At 32.7% G+C, this 22,212-nt stretch overlaps 1 protein-coding gene and 1 long non-coding RNA gene across 5 annotated transcripts; both read right to left on the bottom strand.

Annotated features, from left to right (window-relative positions):
* Nucleotides 1-653: 653 nt before the first annotated feature.
* LOC113743268 (disease resistance protein RFL1-like) lies at nt 654-6,790 on the bottom strand. 4 transcript variants are annotated; one of them, XM_072050880.1, is made up of 4 exons: nt 6,664-6,790; nt 5,801-6,037; nt 5,563-5,618; nt 654-4,419 (listed from the first exon to the last, which is right to left on the bottom strand). In XM_072050880.1, exon 4 carries the CDS (start codon nt 4,417-4,419, stop codon nt 2,317-2,319), a length of 2,103 nt encoding a protein of 700 aa, XP_071906981.1. In that variant the 5' UTR covers nt 5,563-5,618; nt 5,801-6,037; nt 6,664-6,790; the 3' UTR covers nt 654-2,316. The 4 variants fall into 4 exon arrangements, with proteins under 4 accessions (XP_071906981.1, XP_071906979.1, XP_071906982.1 ...); XM_072050878.1 differs by having other exon boundaries at nt 5,801-6,064; nt 6,664-6,680; XM_072050881.1 differs by lacking the exons at nt 5,563-5,618; nt 6,664-6,790 and having other exon boundaries at nt 5,801-6,150.
* Nucleotides 6,791-18,082: 11,292 nt separating this feature from the next.
* On the bottom strand, nt 18,083-21,138 carry LOC113743192 (uncharacterized). Its single transcript, XR_003461034.2, has 3 exons — nt 20,911-21,138; nt 18,856-18,913; nt 18,083-18,302 (listed from the first exon to the last, which is right to left on the bottom strand). It is a non-coding gene; the product is annotated as an uncharacterized lncRNA (long non-coding RNA).
* Between the last annotated feature and the right edge of the window lie 1,074 nt (nt 21,139-22,212).

Consider the following 22,212-nt stretch of genomic DNA (forward strand, 5'->3'; position numbering starts at 1 on the left):
GGTTGTTTTTGGGTTAGAGAAATAGCTAACGGTCGTACCTTAGCTATCGATAAATTAAGGAAGGGTTGGTCGTTTAGCGCGTGCGAGACAATTATAACCAATCTATTAATAAATGTGGAATTACCTTTGAATCAATGATCAGTTGCATGAACCATTTCTGAAGTGTACCCTTGGCTAGATGTTTCTCTTAATTATTTCTTTTAATTGATTATTTTCTGCATTTAATTTGTTTAGTTGGCATTTAATCCCAAAACCCCCATTCATCTTGATTTGAAAAGAAGCAAAATATCTTGCTAGTCCCTGAGGAGACGACCCTGCTTACCACTGTCTACTAGTTAGTGATTTCAGTTAAATAATTAATTCAGGTATATCGGATCAAGCAAACTCTTCGGGAACAGGGTGAATCAAGTAACCCATTGCACACCTAGAGTTCCTGCTCCAGTACTCGAATTGATTAATGACTGGTTTAGGTGGTATTTAGATTTTATTATTTATTATTATTGCACAGGTTCGGCACCTGTCATGAATATAAGAAATGGCGCAGTTCGTAGTTCAGCATTATAGGGAAGGTAGTCAGCAGAAGAAAACTTGAGCCTCACTAGAAATAGGAGAAAGACAGAGAACATGCAATAGCTTAAAATAAAGAAAGAAAATAACATAAAGAAATTTATAACGACGTCGAACCCAAAAATAAATAAGAAAGAAAGAGAAACTAATGTACTTAAAACAATTTTTCCATCAGAACAACTCAAAAGGTGTTAGCAGTTTTGCACCTCAAGAGAGTTTAAAAAAAAAAACCTACAAAGCTCAACATGGAAAGTATTAATATCGATTCCTACGCAATAGCAAATTCTATGCTAGTGGAGAAGCAGATCATTTTGGGGGAAAAAAACCTCAAAGGGTGGCGACAGTTGGTAACATTTAACGAAGGGGAGAAAACACGTACATGAGAACCAGTCAGGATTTTGATCAAACAGGTGATCTTCAAATATCTCATCACTCTGTGGTAAAATATGGGTCAAGGGCATTTTTGGCACTAGAATTGTCCCACTCCAACGATTCCCACCATGCTTTATTTCCCTTGATTTTACGAAGAATGCTGGGAAGAGATGGTTGTCCGTCGATGGTGGAAAGAAACAAAGGCAACCTCTTTACCTTTGGACAATCTAACATTTCAATCTCCTCAATTGAATCGCAGATCATGGTTGCCTTGCAAACGTTCTTCAGTTGTGGCAGGTTATCCAGACGCAACCACCTCAATTTCGGAAGGATGACAGTGGCAGTGGCTCCTTCACTTGAAGTCAATTGGGTGCCTTCTCCTCCTCCTTGTCCTACTCCATTGCCATCTGCTGCTATCTCCTCCAGTCCTTCACAATCTTTAACTGCTAATTTTCCAAGATTTTGAAGGATCTGCAGCAACTGCACCGTGAATAGCTGCTTCATGTTATGATATCCAGAAATGCTCAATTTTTTGAGGGAAGAAAAGGTGCCAGCTGAAAGCAAATATGGTGGTCCGTCGATGGTGGAAAGAAACGAAGGCAGCCTCTTTAAATTTGGACAATCTAACATTGCAATCTCCTCAATTGATTCGCAGATCATGGTTGCCTTGCAAATGTTCTTCAGTTGTGGCAGGTTATCCAGACACAACCGCCTTAATTTCGGAAGGATGACAGTGGCGGTGGCTCCTTCACTTGAAGTCAATTGGGTGCCTTCTCCTCCTCCTCGTCCTACTCCATTGCCATCTGCTTCTATCTCCTCCAGTCCTTCACAATCTTCAACTCTTAATGTTTCAAGATTTTGAAGGTTCTGCAGCAACTGTACTGTGAATAGCTGCTTCATGTTGTCACAGTCAAAAACCCACAACTCTTTAAGGGAAGAAAATGTGCCAGCTGGAAACAAATATGATGGTTCTGATTCTCCGTAAAATAGACCAACCAGATTTGGCAAACTCCAGAGGCGTAACTCTTCGAGACCACGGAGTGGACTAAAAGACGAGTCTTCCGGCTGATCACGTGGAAAAGCAGAAGACAATTGCCAGAGGAACTCTATTCCAACCGAATCCATAATATCCAATCTAGATAAGTGGCTTAAATTTATAAAATTCTTAAAAACATCTGACAAGCACCTAATGCCCATGCCCTCACAATCCTCGATTATCAGAGATTTCATATCATCTGGCAGATAGTTCGATCCTCTACCAAGCTTACACTGATGGAAATGCAGATCTTGCACCAGGAACCGATTAATTCCACCATCAACAAAACTCGGTTCCTCAGTTAAGATGTCATTGATATAAACAGTATAATAGTATTTTGGTCACCGAGTGATTTTATAGAAGTCCATAAAAGACAAACATCCTCCAAAACTTTCTAATTGGTTCAACACTTCTGGATCATTAACTTGTACCCTACCATTGGATGGCAATAATAACAGTTGAAGACGGTGAAATTGGGAAAATGTCCCTTTTGGTATTATCTTTTGGCTTAAAGCCCCATACTCGTCCAAGTTAAGCCTTTCGAGGTTGACCAGTGACTTCCAACCTTCAGGTAAATCCTCAATCTTAGTGTAGGATAGGTCCAAATCCCTCAATTGCTTGAGCTTTCCTAGTGGTGGCACAGATCGGAGGTCCCGACAACCCCTCAAAATCAGGGCAGTGAGATTCACCAAGTCTGAAACAGAATCAGGTAGCTCTATTATACCTCCGCACCGAGATAGATTCAAAACTTTAAGTCCACACATGTGCCGAAAGAATGAATCTGGGATTTCTTCTATGGAAACATCAGAAAGAAGCAAGGTTGAGAGCTTAAGACAATTTGGTGACCAGGCTGGCGGAACTTTTATTTCTGGGTGTGGAGCTGAAAATGAATGAAAGGAGACTGCATGGAGATCTTCTGTCCACTCTCCTTGTTCCAGTGTTACTTTAGAATTTCCCTTTCCTATGCTTTTCACCAAGAACTGTGGTACATCCCCGTTCATCTGTAGGTTGGATTTTCCTTTCGTGATTCTTAATGCCATATCTCTGACCAAATCATGCATCTTCACACAGTCACCCCTTCCGAAATCTTTAGTTTCTTCTAGCAAGCAAACTTTTATCAGTTTGTTTAATATTGTGTGACCTTCATCAAATTCTTTTGGTCTTGAGTCCCGTTTTGGCATCAGCTCTGCCCAAATAAAGAGGTCTATTAGTTTCTCTCTGCTTATATCACTATCTTCCGGATAAAGACAGCAATACAAGAAGCAATTCTTTTCACATTTATTCAGGCGATTGAAACTCCATTCCAGGATGCGAAACACATCTCGTTCCATCTCATGATACCCTATTGAACATGTTTTCAATTGTTCCAATGCATTTCTCCACTCACAAATGTCGGTCACACCTCTCATGCTTCCAGCCACTGTGATAATGCCAAGAGGCAAACCATCACACTCTTCCACAATGGACTTGGCAATACTTTCCAAATCTCCTTGAAGCAAGGGCTCGCTACCAAGTTTATACTTGAACAAATCCCAAGCTTCGCCTGTGTCCAGAGTTTGCAAATCAAACTTTCTTTGACATTGTATCCTGTTGCACACTTGCAGTGAGCGAGTAGTCAAAATCAATCTGCACTTGTTTGGATGAAGTGGAATCCCTACCCTGTCTAAACAAAATTCTTCCCAAACATCATCCAATATGAGTACTATTAATTTCAGCATTTTCCTGAATATGTCACGCAATATTCTTGCCCTGGTGTCTTCCTCGTCCCTACTGGATAGATTAATGCCCAAGACATTGGCAATCTTATCCTGCAAGCTGGTGACACTGAAGTCTTGAGATACTGTAACCCAAAGCACCCGATAATTGTTCTTTTCTAAAAGATGGTACTCAATGTGCCTCGCCAGTGTGGTCTTACCAACTCCACCCATACCATAAATCCCAATGCTTGATATATCATCGGCCACCAAGCATGGCCAAATTCTCTTCAAAGCTTCATCGAACTTTACTCCAAACAATTTGGTTGGCAGGCATGGCTCCCCGATGTTGTCACAAGTATCGAGCACAAGCCCATCGAAATGACGGCTCTGATCAACAAGGTCTTTCACCTGAAATTGCAGCTTTCCTACAGGATCCTCCTTTAGTAGAAGACTCCAAGATGATCCTCTTGTTTCCAATGCATCAATTTCAGGACTTAACTTTTTAACGTCCTTCAACCAATTGTCAACTTCACTTTTCCTTTTCTTTTTGCCTGACATTTCTTCCCTATTGACTTCTTGTTCTACGTCAAATGCTTTGCAACTCAATTCTTGCCAATTCCTTTTTAGCGATTGCACGTTGTCCATGTGACTCCTTCCCGTGCAATTTTCTAATGCGAACTCTACCGTCTTTTCTATCACCTTTTCCCCCGTCTTTTCTGCCAGAGCTTTTCCCCAAAATGGTAGCATCTAGAATTTAAATATACATCAAGCTTAGGTGCATAAAGCAAATTGAAGCAAATCCGAAAATTAAAATTGAAGAGAAACATCAAAAGTTGCCAGCGGAACTTAGTCAACACATAGTTTAGTAAAGATTAATAACCAGAAAAAGAAAATGTTTTTCACTCAATTCAATAATTGTTCAGCTATTAGCTAATCTAGAATTCTGCTGACTGAATAGTTCATTCAATATTTGAAGAAATGACAAAAACTTTCGAAGATTGATTTTGAAAAAATTAGAAGAAAAACAATTTTTTGAAGCACTGAATTGATCATAGAATATCTAAACCCACAAATTTTGGTGTTTCATTAATTTCACCGAACACTTCTATACATTACCCTACGAATTCTCATTTGTCTGTGCTGCTATTGAGTTAGTAGAAAGTCTCTCCTCATGTCATATTTAATTCCGAAAAAAAGAAGAAGAAGAAGAAAATGTCTCAAAACACCCTACCTAGATAAAAATATGTCAACAATTTTTCCTTTTCTTTTCTTTTGCTTTTTTGAAAAAAAAATTGAAAGGAAGGATGCTACAGTACTACACTAGGCTACTCTCCTCATCTCATACGTACATAAACTCATAACGTGCTCTAAAACATTTAATTTGGTAGAACGAAGACCGTATAAACATGAAGTTGTCCAATTATGCTGATTCAATTAAGCATTTTAGTAAATGAAACTGATATGCATCTTGTTTTGATAACAAAAAAATTGATATCCATTTGATGTAAGAAAACTTTTATAAAAATTTAAGATTTTCCATAAAAGCTTCTAAGTTATAAGACTAAGACCAAGATCCGTATATGTTTCCATACTCGATAGGGCTGACCCATTTGAATATCAATTTATTCCTATGGATCCATCCTCTGTCTGGGTCTAGTTTTGTTGTGATTAGTTAGGTCCAGGTTGGGATCATCTCATTCTGCCCACTGCTGGAAATTCTTGCTAAGAAATGTGTGAATTATGTAGAAAACTTGAACAGAGCACTCCATGTATTGAAAGAAGAACAAGTGACCAAGATGTTTGGGCCTCACAAAGCTAAACATAATATTATAAAATGAGAAATAACTACAAATATTTACAAATTCAAGATCAAGTGTGATATCATTGCACCTTGAAATTAGGACAAGTTATCTTGAAGACTTGAAGAAGCTGAGAACTCTTAAACTCTGCCAAACGACAAAAAGTTAGTATTATATTTTGATCTCGGTTTTGCTACTACAAGAACTATGATAGTTGAGTTTTGATGAATAAATTATAATTGAATCAAGATGTTGGTGCCAAGCAAAAGGTGAAATAAGAGAAGAACTCCAACAGTTACTAAGTTCCGATGGATATGATCTCATTATACCTGAAACTGACTAGAAAACTTGAGGAAGCTGAAAACCTTGAGACTGCCAAGATTATGTGTTATGATTGTTGAGTGTTGAGGAACGGATGGTAAAAGTTGAACTAACAGCAGAGCAGACCAGGAATGATAACGGGCCCTCGTGAAGGAAGTTCCGGGAGTGTCCAGACTCCAGAGAAAGGCTAGTGGAATTGTACTTGATTAAATACCTCGATTATCATCCAATTTGTATTTGGCAACCTTGCAAAGCACGAGATGCAACTCTGGCTACGAGTTAGGAATCCAACCCATTACAGATATACCCAAAGAATTGCACATATTTTTATATCCAAAAAGTATATTGCATCTACTTTTAAATCCACAAAAAAAAAAAAAAAAACTATTCAATACTGCTTATACCATAAAATTGACACCAAAACTTGGATTTTGACTTAGATTCAACAAGATCTAATAGTAAGCATCCAAAAAGAAAATGTTGAATTAATACATTCACAAACAGATATGGGAGACTAGGTTAATTTACACACATAAGAATATTCCTATATATATATATATATATATATATATATATATATATATATATATATATATATATATGTCCATTATGGCCCAGCTCCAGCCCATATACAGCCTCTGTTCACATTTTATCTTCTCCAAAATTTGATAAGAATTTGCAACTATGCTAAAATTCAATATTCTTGCCCAAAAATGCCAACGATGTGAAAAGCATGAAGAGAGCAATCCATGTTTGAGGAAAAGGAAGCGGTCTAAGTTTTTATGTGCCTCGTAAAGCTATATATAGCATGACAGCAATAAGAAACAACTTCAATATTACAAAATGAAGATAGAATATGATATCCTTTTACCTTGAAATCTTGGACAAGCAAAAGTTCTAGGCCAGGTTATCTTGAAGAAGCTGAAAACTGCAAGAGTCTGCCGAAAGAAAAAGTGTGTAATTTATTCCGTTAGTTTTCACCACTAAGAAGCAATTCCAAAGATATTCAATTAAGACTCTGCCAAAAGTATGTGCTTTATTTTTTTTATTTCCTACGAGTATGATTGTTGAGTACTGAGGAATACGATATTTTTAGACTGCAGCGTTGCCCATCACAATGTCTCAGTCAACGTCTTCCTTCCCAGTTCGTACGCAAAGAGTCAAAAGGCTCAATATTTTGATACGGTGTTGGCATAATTGTTGTTTGTATGTTTGTATGTTTTTTTTTTGTCTATGCCTTTATAGCGCAGGATTAATTTAGACAATTTTTGCTAGCGTTGGTATGAATAATTTTTTAAATGGACTGTTTTTTCGCTATACTTTTGTAGCACAGGATTTAGATTGCTTAAGTTAAATAAGCCTATTATTTTCCTTAAATTTTATGGGAAATTTTGGAAAAAGGGAATAAGAAGAGTGAAAATTCATAAGTAGGGGGTAAGTTTTAGGAAATTTGTAAATGGTATAAGGGTTATTATTAATATATTATATTAAAAATTTTGGTTTCATGATAAATTTACAAATTAACCCTTATGTGCACATAAGTACACTTGTATGTGCAAATATATCATATGTGTGTATTTGAACAAATACTTATATTTATCAAAACACACATTATTATTCATTAATGTGCATGTTTCTATTCAACAAGGTGCACATTGTTAAGAGGGTAATTCAGTCATTTAGCAATAAAATTATTACGTAGTTGCTTTAATTCGTGAGTAATAATCCATGCCCCAGTTACCAATCTTGTAAAATTTACAAGCTCCTTATAGATTGTTTTCCTATTCTTTTTTTTTTTTTCAATTTTCCCAAATTATTTTGACGACATCATGCTACGCTGCCTGATCATGCCATGCCATATGGCCATTTTGATGACTCAACGAAAGCTCCTTAAGGAAGCAGGGGAGACATTTCCAGGAAATGGTGCGGCAACACTTTGGTGACTAAGGTCTAAGGGGAAGAATTTCTGAGGCTTGAAAAAGGGGGGGAAAAATGGACAAAATGATAAGGGTGGAGGGCCGGGGCCATCTTCTAGATATTGTGGAGAAAGGGGCTTGCTATCTGCTAAAATGAGCTCCCTGGAATCATACAATCAATTGGCCAAGAATGAGCAAATTTTCTTGGCAAGGGGGCCTACTTGATCTAGTCAATCAAGTAGATACCTAGAAGTTTAGAGGTAGCAAATCAACCCACTTAACTAAATTTATCAATAACCGCTCATGAATAAATGAGTATGGGTATCTTAAATTTTTGTATATGGATATAAATGGGTTACCCAATAATACCCATTTATTAAATGGATATTATTGGGTAACCCATCAAACCCAATTAACCCATTTAGAATTCTCTTCCCCCCAAGTCTCTTCTTTTCCCCTACCCATTATTTTTTCAAAATTTTCATTTTGTCATGATGTTAACTATTTTTGTTTCATTATTATTATTATTATTATTATTATTTGTTGGTTTTATCTTATTATTTATTTTCTCTTAGTTTGTTAACTTGCTCATTTTCAGCATTACCAACTTATGATAAATTTTAGCCTATTTTCTTATCTTTATAAAATGAAATTTTAAATGTATATATGAAAAAAATGTTAGGGGTTCAAAATTTTTGGATTAAGTTTTTATATTAATTTTTATAGTACTTAGTTCAAATTTTTATATTCTTATTATTCAATTATTAAATAATAGGTAATTTTTTGACATAGAGTATAAATGAAAAAAAATTGGTAATTAAGTTTATTGAACATTATAAGTAAATATTTAAAACTAATGATGGGTACAAAGAGTGGTATAAATTGATAACTTAGTTTGCAAAAATGAATTTAAATGAGTTTACAAAATGTTAAAATAAATGGGTTATAAATGGGTAATTGGGTTACTCAATTCATTTTTTGACTTACCCATTTATACCTATCTAATTAAATGAGTATAAATGAGTTGACTCACTTGTACCCATTACCCATTTTACCCAACCCAAACCCGTCCAAGTCACCCATTTTGACACCTCTACCTAGAAGGAGACTAATGGAATTGTTGAAGTGCATAGGGTTCGTTTGGATTCCTTGTTTTTGCACCTGTTTTTGAAAAACTGTTTTTCACATTCCAAATGCTACAGTAAATGTGTATTTCAAAAACAATTCCAAAAACACCCATATCCAAACATTATATCAAAAACAACTCCAAATATACAAATTTAATATGTATATTTATTTCAATTATTTATATTATATATATTATATTAATATAAATTGAAATATACAAATTGAAAATTATATATTTATATGTTATACATGTTATATATTATATATTTTATAAATATTTATATACATTAATATTATACATAATATAATATAATATACATAATATAATATACATAATATGTAATATTGTATACATAAATGTATAAATATTTATACATAATATATTATGTACATTACATTATAATATATACATTATTAATGTACTTTCATTATTATGTACATTATTGTGTATAATAATGTATAATAATGTTATGTATAATATATAATATACATAATATGTAATAATGTATAAATGTATATTATGTATAATATATTATATTATGTATATTATATTATATATATACAATATTATGTATGTTATACAAATTGCAAAATTTTGTATTATATATTTATATATTATATAAATATTTATATAATGAAATATACAATAAATATTACAAATTGAAATATTATATAAACACCATATTTATTAATATTCAAATATTTATAATTAATATTAATGTATATTATATATATTAAATATTTATAAATAATATATTTATTTATTTATTTATTCATATTATATATAATTTATTTATTTAATATATATTTTTATATATTTATAATATATTTATATAAAAAAATATATATTATAAAATTATATATAATATATTATATTATATTATATAGATTATACATTTATATAAATGTACATTTATACATAATATATATATTTATGTATATTTATAATATACATTTATATTATGTATTATATATAATATAATACATTTATAATACATTTATATTAATATACATAATATATTAATTTTATATTTATACATAATATTAATACATTTATATATTTATATTAATTATATTAATACATTGATACATAATATTAATATATATTTATGATATATTAATTTATACATTTATATAATATTCATTTATAATTTATATATTTATAATAATATACACTTATACATTTTTAAATATATTTATATTATGTATTATATATAATATAATACATTTATTTATTTTTATATAAATATATAAATATATTTATTTATAAATATTTATAAATGTATTATAAATGCATAAATATATATTTATATAAAAATATAAAATTTATAATTTATAATTTTTACATTTATGTAATATTCATTTATAATTTATACATTTATAATAATATACATTTATACATTTATAAATATATTTATATTATGTATTATGTATAATATAATACATTTATAATATATTGATATATTTTTATATAAATATATAAATATATTTATTTATAAATATTTATAAATGCATAAATGTATATAAATATAAAAATTATAAATTATAAAATACTCAAAAATATGTTTTAAAATACCTCTAAAAATAATCCAAAAAACATCTATAGTAAAAGTTTTTCATATAGTTTTTGAAAAACAACCTCAAAAACAACTAATCCAAACGGACTTGTATTTCAAAAATGAAATGCTACAGTATTATTTTTGAAAAACAACCCCAAAAACAGCTAATCCAAACAGCTAATCAAAAATGAAATGCTACAGTATTATTTTTGAAATGCTACAGTATTCTGTTTCACAGTTTGTTTTCGGTAGGGTCTGAGTAATTACTTGTATGGTTCCTATTTTCGTAGAGATACTTTTCTTATGTAATATTTATTTCCGAAATACTTTTCCTGTGTAATGTTTTATTCCAAACTTTATGGGATTCTGAAGAAGAGTTGGCATATATTGTTAGGTAAAAACCAAGGTCTAAGCCCACATCACAGGTACAAAAGATCTCTATGAACCATTAATTTTGTGGTGTAACTTTAACCCACTTGATGCAGATAACTATTTTTTTTTTTAAGTGCGTGATTCGTCAGTTAAAAAATAAAATTCATCAAGAAAATGGATGTTCTTCGTTTGTCCAAAAAAATAAAACAAAGGAAAAGACAAGAAGAATTGTGCACGAAAACCTACTTCATTAGTCCTTGAGCTAGATACCTTGTGTAATTTTTTATTTCATTATTTTTAATTTTGAGTATATCAAATGAAAGATCTAAACAGAATAGGTAATAGGAGCTGTACCCTAAATATGTCACGATAAAAATGGCTCAAACACAGTATCTTTTTTTTCTCCAAGAAAAGAAGAAGAAGAAAATGTCTCAAAACATCCATTTTCTTTAAATGGATAGTTTAAATTAAATCTACTCCTTTTTTATTTTTTTAAGTCAAAAATTTTAAATTTTAAATTTTTTATTTATAATTCCTCTCACCCTACCTCGTCTCGATTAAACCTCCTCCATTATTAGACGTCCAAAAATTATTTTAAACAAAATTTATTTTTTAAAAAAAGCAGGCCAAAAATAGGCCATCAAAACAGGAGCCCGTAGCCCAATATGTGCCTCAAGGGCCAATGGACAACCAGTACTAGTAGTGAACCAGCACTGAAAGGAAATGACTTGGCCGTTGACAACAAGTCAACAACGACAACAGGAAACTTCCAGGAAATTGCGAGGAAGGCTTTTCAAGGTGATGGTTAGACTGGTGAACCGAGAAATTTGAGTAAAACAAAAACATCTCGCACGCGTGATTATTATGTCCAAGTCTGGATTGCATGGGATTTTTTTTTTTTATAAAAAGTTATTATAACTATTTTATACATGTGAAATAAAAAAATAATTAAAAATATGTTCATAAAAAATATAACAATTTTTCTTTGAAAAATGGCAATCCAAACACATAGGGTTTAGTATTCTAGATTGATGTCAAGTTGCTGCAAAATTACCTGTACTAGACAAATGAGTTCCTCCTTTGGTCTAGTCTAAAATTGATCTGCAAAATTTTCTTACCTGAGCAAATAAAAGACATGGACATGCCTTGACTTTTTTTCAATTAAAGTTCCAATACTCTTTTATGGTATCGACATCATACGATTAAAATTTCCTCACCTCACCTACACCAAGTTCTTGGGAAAATATAAAATTTGGATTGTCATTTTCTAAAATTTTTGTAAAAAAATATATTATAAGAATTTGATATATGTAAACTTAAAAGATAATTAATAAATATGTTTATAAAAAAACATAAAATTTTTTTGAGAAAAATAGCAACCAAGTAAGGCGCCTTTCGATGAATTTCTTTTGGAAAAATGACTTGGCCGTTGACAACAAGTCAACAACGACTAAAGGATTAGTGATGATATTAACTTTGACTAAATGGCATCTTTGACTGATGATATTAACAGCCTAAGAGTTTTATTCCAGAAATGCTCCTTTTGTTTAGATAGCAAGTTAGATTCAAGATGTGAATGGATTAGTGATTATGCTTTAGGCATATCTCAAGATGAGAAATGGATCAATCTTTAGTGTGTATAATATTTTTTGTATAGAACCAGTTGAGCCTTTGCTCAGATAAATGTATATTTTTGCCAATCAATATATAACCTACCGTTGCAGAAAAAAAAAAAAAACAACGACTAAAGGAAACTCCCAGGAAAATGGTTGCTGCATCAAAGATTGATCACTGTTCCCCTTTCCTCATCTATAGTGGTTCAGTTTGAATTAGCTGTTTTTGAAGGTATTTTTGAAAAATTTTGTTGTAGCAAAGTTTTTAGATTATATTTTGGGATATTTTCAAAAAATATTTTGAGATATTTAAGAATAGAAGAGTTTCTAAAATATATTTTGAGATATTTTAAAAAATTTTTAAAAAATTTAAACTAATTTTTAGATTACCTTTTAGAGTACTTTTTAAAAAATTTTATTATATTTAAAAAACTAGTTTTTAAAAAACAGTCCCGTCTTCAAAGCATAATGCAAATGAAGGCTTCTTTTGATCATCAATTCACAATTAAACTGAAAACACTAATCAATTGAATTGGTGTAAGCTTTGGGATGTCCATTCATCTATAACATCCCAATGTTTATGCGATTGGACTGCAATCATTTCCTTTTAATGGTTGAGGACTATTGTCACAATTCACAAGAAATGTTATTGTACTGTTATTATCTGAATAACACGCCTATTTGAACTCTTATTCTTCCGCTCTAAAAAAATCTGTGGCGGGGATATGAATTTATTGCAATAGTATTCATGACTTGCTAAAGTCAGTCAATGTAAAAGTCGCGTAACTAGCAAAAAGATGCTATAAGCTTTGTGGCCATCAAACACGCAAAAAAAAGGTGGCAGAGTCATCTCCCACATTAAGCCATCTAATGCTCTGCTTCACCTTCCAGCCGCCTTCATGCTGAATAATGACCTCCAAACAATTCAAATTCATAATTGCTACCATTTACAAGAATTTTGATATACTAAAAGTTTGTTTTGGAAGTTTATTCTTGTAAAGTCTCTAAATTCAAATAGAGAAAACTATTTTCACTTTATAATTTGAGTAAATTATGAACTAAAAAGCATATTAAACTTAGAAAAGAGAAAGTATATTAAATATTCATTGGTTTTAATTATACTACTACTACATGCCATCTGCTGTCATAGATTAACCCCCCTTAGAAATATATTTCACGTAATGTTTTGAGCATTTTCATATATTTTGAGACTTGATTGTAATTAGAGCTGGCAAAAAAATTCAAAACCCAACAACCCGCTCAACCCGTCCATTAATTTTAAATGATGGGTTGGGTCAATTGGGTTACGGCTTACCCAACCCAACTTATTCATTGGGCGGGTTGAGTTTTTTATTTGGGTACTCAATACCCAACTTGTTTAAAAGTAATTCAAAATAATAAATATAAAATTTAATACACATATGCTCAACTATTTGTATTTGGACATATGTTAATAATGTATTGATTAATTTGTATTCACAATTCTCTTATATATATTTTCAATCAATTTTTTAATTTTTATTTAAAAGAAACAAAAATTTGAAATAAAAACTCATGCTTATTTTACCTTTTTAACAGTAGTTTGCAGTGAGATCAGTGATGATATTAAATAACCAATGGAAGTACAGTGATGAGCAAGAAAAAATCAATTTGCATGAGGCAATTGAATTCATCGTTTGACTGCTGGCGGCTATGATTTTTTGTCAAGACATTAGATCAATATCTGCAGAAAGAAACTAAGAAAAACAATTCGAAATGACATTTTTTTTATTGATAACTAGGTATATTTGCCATATTCACAAGAAAGTAACTCTTTGGTTGATGAGCAAGACTTATGAGAGACAATTGAAATATATGTCCAACCATGACCGTAAAAAATCTTTAATTTCATTGAATTAAAGAAGTAATGAGGTGAATTTGACTATTGTTTCATTGAATTCTGTCATAGTTTTTACTTTAATTATCTGTGCAATTAGTCATTAAAGATTTTGGGATGGCAGACTTCAAATATAATACTCCTACATAATAGTTAGACTAAGCATAAGGCATTCTTCTTGTCTTAAAATATGTAACTACTGTTGACCAATTTAGCATTGGACAGCAGCCAATTAATTGTGGTTTCTGTATCTTTGGGTTTTAAATGTGGAACTTATTAACACATTTAAAATTTTTGAGAATATAAGGACTAAAGTACAAACTTATTTTCTATAATTTCAATATTAATATACAACAAATTATATGCCTCTTACTTACATTTTCAAGTATAACATAATCTAGCATTCAATACTTTAAATACATAGAATATTACAATTTACAATAAAGCAGATATAAATAGTAAAAGTGTTAATAAGTTTTGACAAAAATAAGTTTCAATCAATTAGTAGTATTAAAAAGTATAAGTTAAACAATTTTTTTAGCTAATCTATTTAAATGTACAATTTATTATCTAAAATTCACAATACAAGCAATATAAAATATTATTCTATTTATGATGTGTTTTCAAGTAACTTAAGAAGTGAGTGTGTGTTTGTGTGTGTGAAAATGTGTTTATATGTGTGAAAAAATCTTTTTTGTATGTTAAAATGTATGTGAAAAAGTTTATGTATTAAAATGCATTAATTAATATGTTGGGTCATATTTGGATAATGGGTTTAAGATAACCCACTATAATCCAACCCAAAATCAACTCAATCTAAAGTTGGACGGGTTGAGTATAACCCGTTTAAGTAAAAACCCAATATTAACCCAATATTAACCCGCCCAATTGCAGAGGTATAATTGTAATCAGACAATGGTTGCTTTTGGCGTAAGCGTGACATATGACTGCGTACAAACAAAGAAAAACTAAAGATATTTTTTGTTAAGAGAAAATAATCACAGAATTGTTCACAAACAAATCACATAATTCTTTAAACAAAGAATCTTTCTGCATCTCTTTTCTCCAATCCCGTGCTGAATTTTCCCTTCTTTTTTATGAAACAAAAAATTTGGTGAGCTGGCCATAACATGGAGTCTGATGATATTTGATAATGCGTCTCTTTTCCCTTTTGGTTGTTTCGACGAAAGAAAGAAATGGGGAAGGCAAAGGTAGAAGAAATAAAGAGCTTAATATTCTAATTTACGTTGCGCGGGAAAGGAGGAAACCTCCAGAGAAGTACGTGCCCCACTGGCCAAAGAAATTTGTCAATTTATGCCAGGGTGCTTTTCTAAAAATTTATTATTACCCCACTAAATTGTAAACAGGCCTTCATTGGCCAAAAAAAAAAAAATCTGCTGGGTGTAGAAAAATCTTATTTCTATACACGTTAATTTGTGAGAAGTAAATATATACATACACCCACTTTTAGCTTGATAACAATTGTAATTAAAAATAAACAAGTAAAAAAGATAATCCATTGAGTACGAGTCCAAACTCAATACATCCGTTTGGATTAGTTATTTTTGGGGGTGTTTTTGAAAAATTTTGCTGTAGTAGAGTTTTTAGATTATATTTTGAGATATTTTTAGAAAAGTTTTTGGGATATTTAAGAGTAGAAAAGTTTCTAGAATATATTTTGAGATATTTTAAAAAATTTTAAACTAATTTTTATATTACCTTTTAGAGTATTTTTTAAAATTTTTTATTGTATTTCAAAAACTAGTTTTTGAAAAACACTCCCAATGTCCTAGGAGTTGTTGTCCACTGCAAGATACTTTACACAACCAAAATATATATATACGTGTTTTATTGAGTTGTATGACATTTGTGAACTTTTTATTTATTTATTTATCTTTGCATGTTACTTATTAAATTCATGATTCACTTCTTTCCATGTGGATTTTATTATTGCTAGTTATTGTTTACAATTATATGAACTTTTTAATAATTACTAGTCTAGTAGCACATGCTACGTACGTCGACTAAAAATTTTGCTATTGATTCAAGTGATTAATTTAGAAATTTATAATAATTTTGTTGCAATGTAAATTTCGAATAGAATAAGATTGCAGAAAGAATACTTCAGATGTAAAAATCTAGATATATTACTACCCATTATTGTTTTTGCACTATTCATACTGTTTTTGTTTTCTCGACTTCTTTGTTTTCTTTAGAACTCAATATTTTGCGGACCAACTCAATATTTTCATGTATACTGGAGATTAGCAGTCTAACTAATATATTGAATGAGACAAATTTCCTGAATGGGAGTGTTCCGATAACATTTTTGAGGAGTTAAAGCAAGAAGTTTATGTAAGTATTAAAAGCTCGAAAGGAACAATTGAGAAATTTCCTTACGAAACTCCATGGCAAGTGCAAATACGGATATTTATGTAGTAGAGACCATAATATAATTATTCTGATTTTATTGTAGTGGATACCAATAGACAAAATAAACAATTAGTTCGGCTAAATAAGACCCTTCCATGAACTCTTCACATGAACTCCAACCAAGAAACGTTTCCAATGCCTCTCTAAATAAGACCCTTCTTTGCAACGCAATGAATTCATTCTCTAAATTCTCCAGCCAATGTTTAACCTCTGTTTTCCTATTCTTTCGCCTGTATAGTTCGGCTCTCTCCACTGTCTCCTTTATGTCAGATGCTCGGCTACTCAATGCCTTCAGAAGTAACTTGTCCCTGGATTCACCGGTAGCTCTACAGCCCTTTCTGCGGCATCATATTTATGGCCTTCCAACACATATTTGTCATCTGTCAAGAACAGAGCAAACAATTCTCGAATTAGGTGCAAATTTGCAGCAAACTAGACCCCTCAATCGAATTGTTTACTATAACATATTCCTACATCATTGTTAATTGGACAAGGAGAGGAGGAGGATGTTACCAGTTTTCGTACCCTATCATCCTCCTGTTCTTTCGTAAACTCCTGGGTACTTCTATTTCCTAGCCCTGAGGTTCTAAGTGCCTTTAGAAGCACCTCTTCGGATTGGATCCTACTCTTCTCCCTCTCCACCATTTCTCCATTCTGAAACTTCTAGTATCTTTTATCCTTCACCGTATCATCCCTTACCACTCTTTCCTTTGCAGGGCTTCTGTTAATCCCAGCACGCATCCATGGGTTGTATTGGTTCTCTAGAAGACCTCCTGGAACAGTTATGCGTTCTTTGCAAGTCCGTTCCCCATGTCCTACTATTCCACACTTATAACAGAAATCCGGGCACCTTTCATACTTAAAAGCAACCCACTTGAGTGACCCTGCTACCTACACCAATGTTCCTCTGAGCAGGGGTTTTGACAGATCAATATGTACTAAAACTTTCAAGTGCCTACCTTCTTTTCCCCCTATATGAGAGATAACAACGTCCTTTATATCTTTAAACACTGCTCCTATTTTTCTGCCCACCTCTTTGGAGAGCCAATGCACGGGAAGGTTCCAAATCTGAACCCATAAAGGAGTAGTAACAAAAGCACCATAGTTCTCTTCTATCCCTTCTGACCATCTGTTCAACACTAAGATTTGATTATCCATTAACCAAGGACCCCCTGTCAATATTCTTTCTTTATCTTCTTTGTGGCGGCCCCACTTCTCCCTAAGGCGAACCAAAGGGTTGGCGGGTCGCCTGCCTAGCTCTCGCTAGGACTCACGCACTCTAGTAACTAATTTCATCAAATATAAATCGAAAATAAACCTTACTTCTCGAGCAAGTCACGTACTTAAATAATTCATACAATTCAACTTATACAGTCCAAAACACAATTCCAAGTACCAACGAAAACGTCGAGCTTAGTATACTTAAATTCAACTTAATTTACAATTTAAAGTTCCTAATCCAGGGCACAGAAGCACCACAGGATTCATATTCTCCCAAAAACACAAAAATCATCCAAAAGATACTAACGTTTCCAAAAGTACAATTACAAAAGTGGGCATTCAAAATATAACATTTCTGTTCTAGTTCTCCAAGACTTCATGCATTTCAGAACCTGTCAAAGAAAACAATTTGGAAGGGATGAGCCAATAGCTCAGTGGTGCCTCGAAACATGCAATTCACATAAGGCAATTTAACAAGTACAAATAGACAAGTAAGCACTTAACAATTTAAGAAAGCGAAATAACATGACAAGAAAAGGATACGGGGCTCTCAGGAGCCAAAGTCCACGCACTTGATCAGAAAATTTATAGTAGTTGACACTCCGTCAACTTTCACTACCTAAACTCCATATAGACATTTTCCCTAATCTACACATCTCCTAGCAACGTCTTCCCCCTTATTTTCGGGCCCGATTCCAACACGAATATTGCAAGCACTTTTACCAAGATGGTAGAGAGGTACCTCCCACTCTAATAGAGCGTGGTACGTGCATCCGTTTGGTTTATTTAGTCGACGAGACCACGCTCCAATCGACATTGCAACACTTGTACTTGTGGCATTTCACGCAATCACATAGCATATAACATTTCATGATATCTCTAGCAAGTACTTTTAACAAGTAGTTCAACTAGCAGTTAAACACGATTCATGCAAGAGACACTCACCTCAAGTGAAGTGTCTAGAATTCCAAACTTTGATCGAGATTGTGCTCTTCACCAACTCCTAAAATCATACAAATAATTCACATAAATTTCCACTTTTGAGTTGGCGAATTTAACTCGAGTCAACTAGCATTTAATTTCACTCAAAAATCCCAAACTAGTATTAATCGTTTTCTCAAAGTGAAATCCACAAATCGAGTGAAATTAAATTTTGAGGTTTCTTTAAAACCCAAAAACTTGCTAAATTCGTCAAATATTCCAACATCCAAGTTCTAAAATCATATAAGCCATTTAATACCAATTTGGTGTCACAAGTTGAGAAAAATCACATTTAAACCATTTAGAGGAATTTTCCCCTCAAATTTTTCCCAAACATATCTTGGGAAATTCCTTTAAGAGGCAATCATATAAACCAAGTAAAACTAGTCGTTAGAATTTCTATAAAATAGAAACTCCTTAAGTTTGCCAAATTCCACGACCAACTTAGTCCAATGATTTTCATGAAGGCAAAAACTTGAGTTTTTAGGAAAATTTTCAGATTTGACAAATTCCTCAAAATAGGGCATTTGGTCTAATAAAATTCAAGGTTATCAACTCAAAGTAGACCTAGTAACAACGGTTAATGCTAGAAAACATTTTCGGGACAACTTTGGTCCACATTTACCCACAATGAAATCCAAACATCAAACCATTTCTAATTTCAAACAAAAATTCTGTTTTGGTATCTTCTTGAAGAATAAGATTTTGGTCCACTTTTTGGGCGTAACCTCTACTAGATTTTTGTCCCAAATTGAGCTATACAAACCCCTTAATTAATACACAAATCATTTGAGCTCAAGTTATCGTGAAAACAGTTCACAATTATCATTCAAAGCTGGAAAAATTTCAGGTGCATTCGGTAGCAAGTAGTCCATTTCCCCTTCAATTTATCCAAAATTTTTCAACTACCCAAAAGCTACATTTTCACCCAAAAAATACTACCCATATAGTTTAACATGTATACAGCCCAAGTAGTTCAAAAATTTGTCAAAATTGACCCCCAAAATGCGACTAAAATCTGGAAAATTTCCAGAATTTTTTGGACAGCATATACCTTCCTTTTCCTTCAATTCCTCAACATCATTTCAACTACGAAAGTGGTGCATTTTCCCTCAAATGACCATAGACATTCAGCTTAACATTTACACAATCCATGAAGCTCAATTTCTTGTCAAGAATCAGATCAGAAACTCGAACACAAACTGGGAAAATTTGGACAGTTTGGTTCAATAGCAGAGCAGTTTTCGTATTTTGGTCACATCTCATTCAATTCAACTTAGATTTGAGCATGGTTGGTAGCGTTGGAAACTACACTCATAGGGATACAATTTTTCAGAAGAAATCGTTTTAAAATTCTACTCATAACTAGCTCGAAATCTGGCAACAAAACGCAGCTCATATCCTGGCTTCCAGTGAACCAGTGGAGCAGGACAGGTGACTTTAAAGACTGCCACGGTTCACTCAGGTGGAACCAGGACGTGAATTTTACACCGTTGGAAAGCTGGAAGAGTCTAGTTTCTAATGGCGCTAATGGCACTCAATTTCGATGTCGGAGGGCAGAGTTATGATCGAAACAAAATGGCTGCCTGAGCCATACGGGAAAAATTTCCAGATTTTGCTGGTTTTGGAATTCATCACCTTTGGTCAACCAAACCTCAATATCTTTCAATGAAACTTTACACACAACTCCAACAACACATAAACATCAAATACAAGCCTTTAAAACCTCAGAATTTCGCATGAAAAAGGTCGGTCTTGGCAGGGGCAGAATCAGAACTTTTTGCTTCAAGAGCTCAATGAAGTTTCTAGCAATAATGCACCTTTAATCTACTTCCTTAAGCACTAATTCAACAATAAAACCATCATCAAACATCATCACAGCCATCAACTCAAAGTGGGAGTTCATAGAGCCCACATTCAACAATTTCCAACAATAATAAGCTACCCATAAGCATAATCAAGCTCTTAAGTGTGAGTTGGCCTTCATTGAACAAGAATTGAAGAGTGGATCATGGTTACCTTACTTGTGTGCTAAAAGGTCAGATTTTGGTGTCCCAAAAGCCCCAAGAAAATCCGTGAATGTGCAGCTCCTTCTTTGTCCAAGGGATTGTCCAAGTTGTCTTGAGCTTGTGTGGTGAATTTGGTGTGAATTGGAGCAAGAAAATGGTGGAGGAAAAATTGTGAAATTTGGAGTGTGAGAGAGAGTAGAGACCGGCGGTTATGGTGAGGGGAAAGGGAGGGAAAAATCTGAAATGGAAAGCTTCCTTGAGAAGCTTGAGTGTGGTACAACTTTTGTGCTCCCAAGTCAACCGTGAACAGTGTATCGCGCGCGCGTTTCGCGCCCGTTTCCTCTAAGGTTTGTTTTAACTGTGCACTAAAGCTCTAATGCACATATATTCATGTAATTATCATTCACTCTTAATGACCTCAAAATAAGGTTCTAAAGTCCTTCAAATAAATCGCGCGCGTAAAACGCGTATTTCCCACTTATGCGCGATAAGGTGAAATTTTTAAGAAATTCTTATAACGATGGCATTTCTAACTAATACATGGATATTTAGGCATAAAAATACCTATTTTAAGACTAGGGTATAAATCTCCCATTATTCGGGCTCATGAACTCTCGAGTCAGTTACTATTCCTGAGCCTACGGGCACTATTCACACTTGACAACTTTCAAGACTTGAATTGCGAACTAATTGCCTTAAAATTACTCATGAGCTATAATGCTATAGAATTGGGTCCAATAGGGCTAAAAAATAATATTCGAAATAATTGAACAATTAACTAATTAAATAACCTCAGAATAGGAATTTAAAAGAAATAAATTGCGAGTCCTCACATTCCTCATCTAACATTTCTCCAACTTAATTATACCTTTTTATAGCCTCTACATATACTACATTTCAACTTAGGACTAATTCGCGCGTCGGTGCACGAAAATTCAACTTAGGGCTTTGCCGAACGCGAACCGTCAATTAAATCTTAAAAATTCAAATAAATTGAAATGTAACATTTGAATGATTGAAAACAATATTATTTAAATATAAATACATATTATTGGATAATTTTAATATTTTCAATAATATTTTGATTTAATTTTCCAGAGGATAATGAAATTTTTGAGGTCTTCACATTCTTGGTTTGGGATATTAAATTGGAACAAATTTGGTCCCAATTCCATGACTGTCAGATTCTTGGGGTAACTCCATGCTGCAGTCACAAAATTCTTCACCCCGATAAAGTTAGCTATTTTCTCACCCATGGTTCTTCCTATCAGACTTCCTTTATAGTCCTTTACTCCACTGCTCAGGTCCTCCA

Source organism: Coffea arabica, chromosome 5c, assembly GCF_036785885.1.
Source record: "Coffea arabica cultivar ET-39 chromosome 5c, Coffea Arabica ET-39 HiFi, whole genome shotgun sequence".
Lineage (NCBI taxonomy): Eukaryota > Viridiplantae > Streptophyta > Magnoliopsida > Gentianales > Rubiaceae > Coffea > Coffea arabica.